This window comes from Poecile atricapillus, chromosome 9 (assembly GCF_030490865.1).
Source record: "Poecile atricapillus isolate bPoeAtr1 chromosome 9, bPoeAtr1.hap1, whole genome shotgun sequence".
NCBI lineage: Eukaryota > Metazoa > Chordata > Aves > Passeriformes > Paridae > Poecile > Poecile atricapillus.
In genome coordinates this window covers 23,978,577-23,990,781 of record NC_081257.1, presented here as the reverse complement: position 1 = coordinate 23,990,781, position 12,205 = coordinate 23,978,577, and the positions used below count along the sequence as shown (strand labels likewise).

General features: G+C 50.7%; 2 protein-coding genes across 3 annotated transcripts; both read right to left on the bottom strand.

Moving 5' to 3' along the window:
* Window positions 1-2,316: 2,316 nt before the first annotated feature.
* VHL (von Hippel-Lindau tumor suppressor) lies at window positions 2,317-4,961 on the bottom strand. Its single transcript, XM_058844870.1, has 3 exons — window positions 4,675-4,961; window positions 4,060-4,170; window positions 2,317-3,681 (listed from the first exon to the last, which is right to left on the bottom strand). Exons 1-3 carry the CDS (start codon window positions 4,871-4,873, stop codon window positions 3,488-3,490), a joined length of 504 nt encoding a protein of 167 aa, XP_058700853.1. The 5' UTR covers window positions 4,874-4,961; the 3' UTR covers window positions 2,317-3,487.
* A 581-nt stretch (window positions 4,962-5,542) lies between these two features.
* On the bottom strand, window positions 5,543-11,051 carry THUMPD3 (THUMP domain containing 3). 2 transcript variants are annotated; one of them, XM_058845422.1, is made up of 9 exons: window positions 10,744-11,051; window positions 10,262-10,339; window positions 9,254-9,784; window positions 8,480-8,610; window positions 7,943-8,012; window positions 7,463-7,578; window positions 7,167-7,277; window positions 6,812-6,935; window positions 5,543-6,579 (listed from the first exon to the last, which is right to left on the bottom strand). In XM_058845422.1, the coding sequence occupies exons 1-9, from the start codon at window positions 10,948-10,950 to the stop codon at window positions 6,448-6,450; spliced, it is 1,500 nt and encodes a 499-aa protein (XP_058701405.1). In that variant the 5' UTR covers window positions 10,951-11,051; the 3' UTR covers window positions 5,543-6,447. The 2 variants fall into 2 exon arrangements, with proteins under 2 accessions (XP_058701405.1, XP_058701407.1); XM_058845424.1 differs by having other exon boundaries at window positions 7,167-7,274.
* Window positions 11,052-12,205: the final 1,154 nt, after the last annotated feature.

The following is a 12,205-nucleotide window of genomic DNA, read 5'->3' as shown; positions in this document are numbered from 1 at the left end:
ATTTTCCTTTCCGTGACTGCTCTGTGCCCCAGCCCGCTCGCCAAATCACGCGTTCCACGTGCCGGAAGCCAGGGATGCTTTCCCGGGAGCTGCGCACAGCCGGCAGGCCGAGCGGGCTGCGGGTGCACCGGCAGCGGAGCCCGGCAGAGCCACGGCCCCGGACACTCCGCTGGCCGCTCCTCCGCCCGTGTTTATTGCCCCGAGCGGGGCTGGGACCCCCAACAGCTCCAGCGCCGCGCTCCGCAGCGGGCTGGGGCCGGAGCGCTGGGCAGCGAGAGCTCACAGCGCTGGAGGAAGGAACGGCACCGGCACAGAACGCGCTGAAAAGCCGGAGGGTGCTCCTTGCACGGCTCCTCCGGCCGGGGCTCGCTGGCACGGAGCACACCGGCGCTCGCCCGAGAAAACGCGCTACGGTAGGGTATGCAGGAAGGGGCAACTTCAGAAGCGCTCACAGGGACAGATCTTGCTTGTCAAGGATTAGGTTTAAAACATGTTCTTAAAGTCAACAATTATTTCTGGGTCTTTTTTTTAAATTTATTTAACGTGATTTTGATAAAAATGTATAATTAATTAATTTGCCAGTGTAAATATTACTAATACTTCTGGCAAAAAGGAGTGTTTTCCTGCTATACTTCTGCTAGAGACTGCCAGCAGATACGTAAGTGTAACCTTCTATCCTTCTGCTCTTGTTGTTCATATTTAGCCCTAGGTCTAAATTTGTATGAATTGCAGAAAGTGCTTTAAGTTTTGACAGCTTTTAATTCACTGTTTCTTTGTACTTTGCATATATATTACAGTACAGCTAACTCTTGTTTTCAGTATAAAAATTTCAAACTTTTGCAGTTTCTATGCTCCTGGTGTCAGAAATCAGGAACTTCTTAGCTCCGCTGTGGCAAAGAAAAACTGAAAAATGCAATATTGTTGTAGCTGTAAGATCAAGGAATGGGAAAATATAACCAAAACTACCTAAAGTGTATTTAAAAGATGACAACTCAAAGACTGCCTTGGGATGAGCTGTTTTATCAGTAGTACCAGTTCAACAATAATAGTTGCATTTATGGGGTTTTCCCCTCCCTTTTCCCTGCTTACTGTCCCTCTGACACACACCTAAATGCCTTCATGATGGGAACATTTCTGAAAGTGATGTAAGATGGGACTGAAATTGTGTTACAAAGAACTACATAAAAGTAAGAGGAAAAGACTTCTTTCCCTTGAGTACTGGAAAAACTTTTGAAACCATTTGAACTATTTGCCTCGGCATGGAACAAGGGGAAACAACACATCCGACTGTGTTTGGTTTCAGTTCTGTTCTGAATGCTACAGGTGATGCAGGGTTTTACTGGGGAACTGAAATCGAACAGAGTCCAGAACAATCCTGTATATTCCTGCTGTCAGGCCTTTCTTTTCCAGCGTGGTGTGGGCAGGACTGGGCAGTGCTGTGTGTTCTCCCCGAGCCTCTGGATGCTGCCCCGTGTCAGCAGCATTTATTTCCCCGGGGTTTCTCAGCCGAGCACCGCTGCCTCTGGCACAGAAGGTCCTGGCACACCGCGCTCCCCGGGCTGGCTCTCACCACTGCTCCCAGGGCGGCAGCGAGGCCGTGCTGGCTGACTGAAACCAGGGCTAACGCAGCTGCCACAAGTAAATTACAACTTTTACTCATTACTAACCCATCTGAGTAACTACTAGGAGACTGCATTTCCCAATGTTCACATGTTAAAGCCAGCTGCGGTTTCTCCAATCTTTTATTCTGATCCAAAGGAACACTCCAGAACAGAAGAATACAGTCTAATAAGAAACACAAGGAATCACAGACCCCACTCAACTCAGAAATACCCAGGACGAGTGTGCCACGTACAGACTGTTAAACCCAACACCTAATACCAGTTAGGTTACAGGAAAAGTTGCCGAGCAGGCCAGCATCCTGCCAGGGTCTGTCATTGCTGCAATGCTGACTGCAGTGCACAGCCTCGTTGCAGCAGGAGGGAACCTGCTCTCAGGCATGGTCAGGAGCAGAGTACAGCACTCTCTGACCCTCAGGCTCCCTAGGGCACTGACCCATGCCTGCTCCAGAGGCCTCCATGGGCTCACTTTCCCCTCAGAGATGTGTGAGAGGTGGTAAGAACAGAACTTGACTAGCCCCGTTCCTGCCCAGACACTGCCTGAAGCTGTGCTGACAGCTCACAAGAGCCACAACACAGCCCTGCAGCAACAGGCTGAAGTGTCTGTTTACTGATCAACCACAACTGTCAGAGTATCACAGGAACACAGAGAGGCACTGGGGAGTTACCTGACAGAATTACAGTCAGAAAGCTAGCATGCATTTCCATTTTATGTCAAAGATCAATTTCTTCAAACATGTAAGAAAAACAAGTTTACAAATAGGGAGACATTCCATACTTATAAAATACATTGAGATTCTCGGTTTCACAGCTACTCTCAAAATATACAACTGGAGGGAAACATATTCACAGAAATAACTTGCTGTAATCAATCTCCAGCCAATCTGTTTCTAACCTGAGCTGCACCACATCTTGCTCAATGGACAATTCATGTAGCACTCTCTGAACTCTCTGTGTGCATTCACGCATTCCACTGAGATGTGGGAACAGAATACAGGCAAAGAAATATTATCTCTCTAGCCTGCCACTAGTATGGCCCTGTTTGTGAACTGGCTGTGTGAGCCAGTACAGCTCCCATTGGTCCTGAGAAGACACAGGCAGCTCAAGCGCTGCCTGCTCCCTGAAAAGGCCTCCTACTATGACCTGGACTACAGCACTGCGAGGGGAAAAGACAGAACTTAAAGCATCTACCTCCTATGAACCCTGTACAGGCTGCTGGGGAAGCGGCTGTAGCGGACAAGGGTGTCCCAAAACTAGGATCTGGTCTGTGTGGCTGAGATCTGCCAGGCAAGAATCCTATGACAAAGGCAAATAAGGCATTCGAGGTATGATGACAGTACAAACATGTCAGACCTAGAGCGGATAGGACATGGCTTTGTACGTGGGAAGGCAGGAGGCAGAATAACCTCCAAGCAGTCACACATCATCCTTCCACTGGTGTCGTGTTTGTCAGACCCTCAGGCACTGCTGCAAACCCTCACGTACAAACCCCCCATGCTCTGTGGCCCACATGTGAAAGGGAAATTCCATCAAAACAAATTACTCAAACAAAACCGATGACACTTCAAACCATTAGTCTGGGCTAAATTAATCCTTGGTGTAATTTGCTTTCTAATACAATGAAAGTTACTTTGTATGAATATTTTCCATTTAGCTGCCCTGATGTTACCCTACAGTTTGCAATACTGAAATTAACTGACCCATCAGAACTGGCATGCCTCCAGCTGCTGTTCAGTGTTTGGGATTTGACTATCACCAAAGTTACTGAGTTTATGTTTCGAAACTTTAAACGAAGGCATCAGTCTCCTGGCGACTCTCGCAGCTCAGACTCAGTGGTTTGCTACTGAGGAGTATGAAGTGAGTAACTCTCAATTGTGTTGTTCCACAATTTTGCTCCTCAATTCTTCATTCCTCTGCAGAGAAAGCCGCTGAAGATCCTTCCAAATATCAGGATGATCCTCCAGCTCTTCATATAATGACTGAACAATGTCCAGTTTCCTGTAGTTCATTGGGCTGACCAGACTGCGCACAACCTGCAGACATCTCTCCTTCAGGGTGAACACTGCAGTTAAACACAAACACAACACAACCTTGTCATGAGGGCTCTCAGCTGCTGCTCCAGTGCCGATGATGCTGCTCTGAGCAAGGGAGCACAGAGCACAACCCGCAGCAGTGACCCACGACAGGCTGGGCTCTCCAGACAGGAGACAGATGTGGTTCCTGCCATCAGGCACCCATGAAAACCCCTCAGAGACCCCTTCAAAGGCGAGGTCTGCCACTAGTTCCATCCAATACAACAGCTCTGCCTAGAACCCCTCACCATCTCTTCCAGTGTCTGAGCAGGTTTAATTGCATGAGGATCTCATTTCTCACTAATCCTAACAGGTCCAAAGAGACCAAGTTCAGAATTCCCTAGGACACACATGGTCCTGTCCCTTACCTGGCAGTGTGATGTCAGCTTTGGTCACATTGGGGGCCGCCACAAACAGCTCCTGCTGGTTGACGAGCAGCCCGTCATTGGTCCCTGCATCCCGGAACAGCCAGAGGTGCCCTGGCACGGAACAAGGGGGGAATGCGCCAATTATAGAACTTTTTAATGAGTGGCTCTGAAGGGCATCTGCTCACAAGGGACCAAGCTCTCCAGCTCAGCTCAATGTGCACAGGCCACTACCATGGCCCCAGTCACTGGTGTGAATGGGGAGGAGAAAGGAAGGAGGAGAAAAGGAGAGGAAAAAAGAAAGAGGAAAAGGAAAAAGAAAAGGGCAAAAGGAAATGGGGAAAGCAGAGTGGAAAAGGAAAAGAAAGAGGAAAAGCAAAGGAAATGGAGAGGGAAAGGGAAAAGCAAGAGAAAGGTAAAAGTGGAAGAAGGGAAAAAGGAGAGAGAAACGAAAAAGGGGTGAGGGGGAAGGCAAAAGGGTAAATTTCACCGCCACCAGCTCGGCCGCCCAGGCCCCGCGACGCCGCAGTGCAGCGCAGCCCGTCCCGTCCCGTCCCGTCCCGTCCCGTCCCGTCCCGTCCCGTCCCGTCCCGTCCCGTCCGGTCCCGCCGCACCCACCCCGGTAGCTGCGCATGACGCGCCCGCTGCGCGGCTGCAGGACCGGGTAGCAGCGCGGCCGGCCCTCGAAGTCCAGCCAGACGGGCAGCACGTAGCGGGGACTGTGGTTGTTGAAGACGACCTCGGAGAGCTCCCGCGTGTTGACGGAGCGCAGGACAGCTCCAGCCTCCCCCGGACGCGCCGGGCCCGGCGGCGCCATCGCGGCCCCGCGTCCGCCCCGGCCCCGCCGCGCGCAGGCGCCAGGGCAGGCCTGAGCCGGCCCCGCCCCTGCTGGGCCCCGCCCCCGGCGTCAGCGCGCTGAGGGGCGGGGCCCGCCTGAGGGGCGGAGCGCGCTGAGGAGCGGGGCCCGCCGTGAGGGGCGGAGCGCGCTGTGAGGGGCGGAGCGCGCTGAGGGGCGGGGCCCGCCTGAGGGGCGGAGCGCGCCGTGAGGGGCGGAGCGAGCCGTGAGGGGCGGAGAGCGCCGTGAGGGAGCTTTAACAAGGTTCTAGCAAGCAGAGGAAAACAGCAAGCAACAGGCGTTTGGCACGCGAGTTGTCACTTAGAACTGTCAGCTCTTTGTCACGTCTTATGGCCCAGTAGCCTCATTTAACAGCTCTTGTGACTAAGGCACTGGGCTCACCACAAACCAATTCTTCCTCAGCCAGTAACAGTTAAGCTGCCAGTTCCTTCCTCTCCTGATCTCTGGGTACCAAAACATTTTATCCTTCAGCTGTAGGTTCCCTGTATACAGGCAATAATACAATACAAACATACAAACACTGTGATCTTTATCACACACGTATGAAAACAGTAACATTTGAGAAAAACTAAGTAGATATTAGAGAATCTGGACATGAACCAGAAAAAGAACACAATTAAGACTCAACTCTTTATGCAAATCTTCTAAAACTTTAATACTTGTTAATTCACCTCTGAACAATGACACATACTTAGAATGAACACACTGTAATGGAAAGGGCAAACCAGCAATGTGTTTTCAGCCCCTGATGAACAGAGTAAGAGGCCTGAGAAATCATAGTATGGTCACAGAAGAAAAAAATATTTGCAACAATATTTTTGTGAATACTGAGGCAGTGTAGCTGTGGTAGTTAAATTACCTAAGAAATTCAAATTGCCATGTTGATGCATCCATGGTAGACACTGAAACCCTCAACTTTTTAATATAACTGCTAAAAGAATCTCTGTCCTCAAATAGTAACTACAGACTGTTTTCTAAGGCTGTGTGTAACCCCCTCACCCATGGTAATGGAACACTAAAATATGGATCAGACATTTACTGGTAATTGGCCCTAAGGTGAGGTAACAGGCAAGAGAAGCAGTAGCACAGCATACTGTTTGCCAACTGGAATTTGCTTATCAGACCACAAAATCCAGATACTGGTTTATTATTAGTTTACATTTGAGCAATGGTATAAATTAGAAAACTACATTAGAGATCCTACCCCTGAACCCTTTAAGCTGACTCTCTTAGTAGTACTGATAGGCATTTGAAGACACACCTTGGTAAATAAATTGTCACCCCCAGAGCTGCCTCAACATGTTTTCTACTGTAAGGAGAAGAAATAAATGTTTAACTGAAAAATGAAAGAGAAGATTCAAGCCAAGGAAAGTTGATGCCCAAGTTCTGAAGTTGATCCCTGGTTTAATATTTGTGTGCCAATGTCTCCACAGGTTGGTTGGTTTTGAAACTGGCAGACCTATGCTCCTGGGTATCTGCTTTAGCAGCTGGCTATTCAACAGTCTGCAGGCGTCCCTTGTCTTCTCCCACACAGTTCACCAGAAGGGCCTTCTCTCCTCTGCTCTCTCCCAGGTGCGCCTCAGCAGGTACACTGCAGCGTGGAGTCCCCCCACGTTCACCCACACCGTCTGAGCTCTGCGCCAGATGTGTCCCACGCGGGACAAGGCCTGCAAGCCAAAAACAGACAAAGAGTGCCATTAAGACAGTAACTTCATTTTTTATTATTCTGTATCACATCTGATAGCAACATCAAAGGACTTTTCAGGTCCAAAACTGAATTTAAGATTACTAATTATTGCTTGGTACATGGAGTATCTTTTGTGATGATGACAGCTTACAATTTTTCCCTCCATGTATTTTCAAGTGTAAATAGGTTTGATTTTCTCTCACAGAACAAACCTTGGCAAAGCATTTCTTGTCCTGGGTAAGCAGCACAGCCCTGCCTGTCCCTGGGGTGCAGATCCGGCCCATCTCCATCAGGCAGGCTGGGTAGAGATCCCAGTTCTTCTTCTTCGACCCTATCCTGCAAGATAAATTCAGATCCCTGTTGTGATCACTGGCACCAGTTCTGTGTTGGTGGTGTCTCAGACATCGACCTGCTCATTTGGAACCACAGTTACTCAAGCTCATTTTTAACACAGGGTTGATGACTCCATCCCCAGCAGGCCCAGCTCAGCACCCAGCTGGGGAGAAGCAGCCCTGGCGCAGGGGAGCGCACGGCAGCGAGGTGCAGCACCTTCCCAGCTCGTCTCACCTCTTCCCAAAGGGCATGTCTGTCACCACGATGTCCACAGAGCCCGTGCGCAGCGGCAGGTTGCAGATGTCCCACTGGATGATGTCCAAGGGAACGCCCAGGGCATTGCTGCTGCAAGAGCAAAGGCAGTTCCCTCAGACAAGAGCACTCAGAAGGTTTTTACACTGGGGAGGTCTAGAATGTTGGCAATAAAATAAACAAGAAAATATGAACCAGACACTCAAATGCATCAATGCAAAGTGGATTTCTGTGCATACAACACTGCAGGAAAGGTAAATCCCTCAGGCTCCTCTCACCTGTCCTTACTCTCGTTTTTCCTCAGTAAGGAGCAGATGTTGTTTGCTGCTCTCTTCACTGCCTGAGGGCTGTTATCCCCTGCAATGTGGTAGCAGTAGGGCCATTCTGCAGCTCCCTGGGGGAAATGATAATAAATAACATTAGCATCAACATTGCTTGAATGAAAAAAAACCCAGAATAATTTCTCAAATGTGGCAGAATACAACAAAGCGACTGCAAGTGGATGGCAGGTAATTTAGAATTCTGTAACAGCTATATGTTGCACCTTTAAAGCTCAAAATACTTTTGGATTTAGTCTCTTCCTGCTATGTCCTATGGAAGGAACATGAGGTCATTTACAAAAAGTGTATTTGCATCTGTTCAAAAATTGGTGAGATTGGAGCTTACTATTCAGTCACTACCAAGAAGACTTACACATATTACTGAGTTGCAGATACAGACAAGTTTAATTAAGTTTTAAAAACTCAAGAAAGAATTACCTCTATTGGAATGGCACCTGTACCACACATGGGATCAACTATGATATCTGTGGGCTGGGGATCACAGAGTCTGAGGAACAGAAGAAAAGATATTGTGAGAAATGTCTTAAAAACCTAAATTTCTGTAAATAAGGGAAAGTGAACTATTTTAATCACTCTGATTCTACCCTTCTAACAAAAAACTTTATGTGATTATTTTTTCCACCAGTTAATTACTATTTTATAACCAGCAATGCAATGAAATTCTTTCAAGAATGTGAAAACATTCTGTGAAAGCACATTCACATGTTTTGTGAATTTCATGCATTCACTATTTTGAAACTTGGCTAATACAGCAACTGTTTACTTTCCTTGGCTGGGAAACACCCACTGTTGTTACAAGGCACATGATGTCAGCAACTCCAGGGGTTTTACATTTATTTTTCTTTCAGAATTAACAAAAATGGCTTCTGAAGAAGCAGTGAGGGAGAGAAAAGGTTTAATTTCTGAAACAAAACGACTTGTTAAATGAGCATAATACAACGTAACTGCCCTGACCTGAGCATGCCGTAAGCCAGAGTAGAACGCAGCGTTGTGGGTCCAAAGTGTGTGATATTCCTTCTGTGGAGACTCTCTTCAGTTAATGCAATTCCCACCACGACTTCATTGTTGTGAATATTCAGAAGAACCTAAAGAAAAAACTTTAAGTGAATTTCAGGAGTAACAGAAGCTTTCCACAGAATGCCTAGTAAATACTTCTAAAAAGATTTGGTTTGTAAGTCCTGCATGACACAGTAAACCATTTGCAAAAGCAGCAATAAAAGTCATATTTGTGGTGGGGACTACATGAGCTAGAAAGATGAAATCTCACTCCAGGGCAGTGGTCAGCCCTTAGTAAACCTGCAAGAAAAATGTAGATCTTTCTGCCCCTCAAGAACAGTGGTTCCTCATCACCGACAGGCATGTGGTGCTGGTTTTATTCTTCCAGCCTCTGCTCTCTCCTGACAGAAGATAAACACCTGACATTATTGTTAACTCCTTCTGGCCCCTTCACCTCAAAACCAGCTTCCATTTGGAGCATTTCCTGGTAACTTAGACTGCTATTAAACAATGCATTGGAGGAAAGATTTACTGAAGGTGACAGCAAGGAAAGTGCTTGCATCAGAGGACACACATAATGTTGCCAGGGAAATGAACACTTCAGAGGAGGCTGATTTCAGCACTATCAGTTTTCAGTTCCAGAAGGCAGTTTGGGGATCTCTAAGCATCAGAAACAAGAACTAAAAATTTGTACTGCAGAAACATTGGTATTTCCAAGGCATGCCACCATACCTCCACATCAAAATTGGTCATGTCAGCTTTCCACTGGAAGTGCTCTTGCACAGCTCCACCGAAGTCTCTTGCAGCCTCATTTGACGTGAAGCTGTGTTTGTCTCCAGCTCTGTTGCACGTCACTCGGAACTTCAGCACCTTTGCCTCTCCTTCACCTGTCTGACCGTCACCAGCCTTGCTCCCACTCTCAGAACTCGCCTGCACTTCAACTTTCACATCCGATTGCTCATTATCTTCCTCCTCCTCCACCCCATTTCTGGATGTCACTGCTTGGGGATTCTCTGTATCCTGGCCATCAGCAGGTTCCACAGGGTTTTGGGCACAGTCCTCCTGGTCATTACTGTTACTTTGGTCTGCTCCTCTCTCTTCTCCACCATCACTCAGCTTCTCTCTGCTTGCAGGACTCTGCAGACCGTGTTTTTTGCGTTTTGTCTTTTTCTTTTTCAGGCTGTTGTTCAACTCCCAAACTTTCAATGGATCAGTCCAGGGCAGCTTTTTAACCAAATCTTCCAAATCCTTTAGAGCATCTTCCTTGAAAAGACAGAAAAAGTTGTGCTTTGAAGTTATTCCATCCTCTAAAAAGTTATCCTTTATTTTGACTCTCAAAGGAGTTTATTAAACATTAATCCACTACATGTTTAAGCAAAGCTTACAGTTTTTTTGTCTGGATTTTGCCCTAACTAAACAGAATTACACGGAAAATCACAAGACTCACAGGATTCCATGATTTATCTTGTAAAACAGACAACACTGTATTAAGTGACCAAAGTGACACTTCACTGTCCTATGCCTGTGACCTACAAACATAGCATCAGCTCATATCCCAGATTTTGCCAGTGTAAAGTATTTAACTGCAGAAATTATGCTAGACAACATGTCCTCACTTCCATTTACAAGCCCAAAGAAGGGAACTGGAATAATATCACAAATGAAAAACTTGTTAAACAGAATACTTTGATGCTTCTCTTAAATTAAAAACCCAAACAACACTCCAAACCCCAGACTCACCTTATTTTCTTTGAATTGATAGTCTCTGAACTCCTGGACAACAACAAATAAATTATCCACTGACCTCAGACGATGGACCTAGTCAAGATGAAAAGGTGAGACATTACAAAGGGTGTTTACTGTCCTTAGAATTTTGCCATGTTACGTCGAGGTTTCAGAGACTACGGTTTGCCACCTTTAGCCACACGGGAGTTATCAGTTTACATCTCTGCACTGATTTAAGATCCCCATCAATCATTTCATGTTCCCCTGAAACGCCGGCAAGGGCGGATACAGCAGCTGCAGCCAGGCCGGCCGGAGGGGCTGGGACCCACCGAACCGAACCGCACCGCAGCGAACCGCACCGAACCGAACCGCACCGAACCGCACCGCACCGCACCGAACCGAACCGAACCGAACCAAACCGCACCGCACCGAACCGAACCGAACCGGCCACAGGGGGAACAGCGGCGGGCGGAGCGGGGCGGGGAGCCCGCACGGACCTGAGGCAGGCTCCGGGCCGGGACCTCGAAGTAGATCTTGCCCCGATCCTTGCTGATCCTGGAGGCCGAGCCCAGCTTCTCCTGCACCTCCTCGGCCGCCGTCTGCTCGAAGCCCGTGGGCACGGTGGCGCCGATCACGGCCGCGAGCTCCGCGCCCTCCTGGGCTGCGGCCGGAGCCAGCCCCGCGTCACCGGCCGCCTCCGCCATGCCGGGCTGCACCCACCCGCACCGGCCTGCCGGGCACCGGAGCACCCACGGCCAGCAGAGCACCCACGGCCAGCAGAGCACCCACGGGCCGCGGGCACACCGCCCCGGGCACCGCCACCGCCCGCCCTTTCCGCTTCCGAGCCGCGCGGCACCGCCCCGCTGCTCCCGGTTCGCCGCTGGCCGCGGGCAGGAGGCGGCGCCGCGGGGACCGGGTGTCGGTCGGTGCGGGGATCGGGTGTCGGTCCGTGCCGGGACCGGGTGTCCGTCCGTGTGGACACCGGGTGTCGGTCCGTGCGGGGATCGGGTGTCGGTCCGTGCTGGGACCGGGTGTCGGTCCATGAGGGTATCGGGTGTCGGTCCGTGTGGACACCGGGTGTCGGTCGGTGCGGGGATCGAGTGTCGGTCCGTGCTGGGATCCGGTGTTGGTCCGTGCGGGGACCGGGTGTCGGTCCGTGCTGGGATCGGGTGTCGGTCCATGAGGGTATCGGGTGTCGGTCGGTGCGGGGATCGAGTGTCGGTCCGTGCCGGGACCGAGTGTCGGTCCGTGCCGGGACCGAGTGTCGGTCCGTGCGGGGATCGAGTGTCGGTCCGTGCCGGGACCGAGTGTCGGTCCGTGCGGGGATGGGGTGTCGGTCCGTGCTGGGATCGGGTGTCGGTCCGTACCGGGACCGGGTGTCGGTCCGTGCGGGGACCGGGTGTCGGTCCGTGCGGACACCGGGTGTCGGTCCGTGCTGGGACCGGGTGTCGGTCCGTGCGGGGACCGGGTGTCGGTCTGTACGGGCACCGGGTGTCGGTCCCCGCGGGGACCGGGTGTCGGTCCGTGCCGGGACCGGGTGTCGGTCCCCGCGGGGACCGGGTGTCGGTCGGTGCCGGGACCGGGTGTCGGTCCCTGCAGGGATCGGGTGTCGGTCCGAGCGGGGACCGGGTGTCGGTCCGTGTGGACACCGGGTGTCGGTCGGTGCCGGGACCAGGTGTCGGTCCGTGCGGAGATCGGGTGTCGGTCGGTGCCGGGACCGGGTGTCGGTCCCTGCAGGGACCGGGTGTCGGACCCTCGGCCGGGCTCGGCTCGCGGTCTGTCCGTGTTCCCACCATGGGACAGGGTCATTCATTTCCCTCTAGGAGCGCTGGAGGGCCCGCGGGTCACTGCCCGCTTCCGAACCCAGCATTCCGGGGGTGTGGGTGTCCCCGCAGCCCCTCGGGTCCTGGTGCTGAGCTCCCGAGCTGGCCCTTGCCTGGCAAAACTGCTTGGTTTGAG

Coding starts and splice junctions, on each gene's coding strand:
- VHL (XM_058844870.1), bottom strand. CDS start 4,873: ATGGCGCCGCCGGGCCCGGCGCGTCCGGGGGAGGCTGGAGCTGTCCTG. Junction 4,171..4,674: donor CGTCATGCGCAGCTACCGGG/GTGGGTGCGGCG, acceptor GTTCCGTGCCAG/GGCACCTCTGGCTGTTCCGG. Junction 3,682..4,059: donor AGCTGACATCACACTGCCAG/GTAAGGGACAGG, acceptor GTTTAACTGCAG/TGTTCACCCTGAAGGAGAGA.
- THUMPD3 (XM_058845422.1), bottom strand. CDS start 10,950: ATGGCGGAGGCGGCCGGTGACGCGGGGCTGGCTCCGGCCGCAGCCCAG. Junction 9,785..10,261: donor ATCAATTCAAAGAAAATAAG/GTGAGTCTGGGG, acceptor TGTCTTTTCAAG/GAAGATGCTCTAAAGGATTT. Junction 8,013..8,479: donor CTGGCTTACGGCATGCTCAG/GTCAGGGCAGTT, acceptor TCTGTTCCTCAG/ACTCTGTGATCCCCAGCCCA.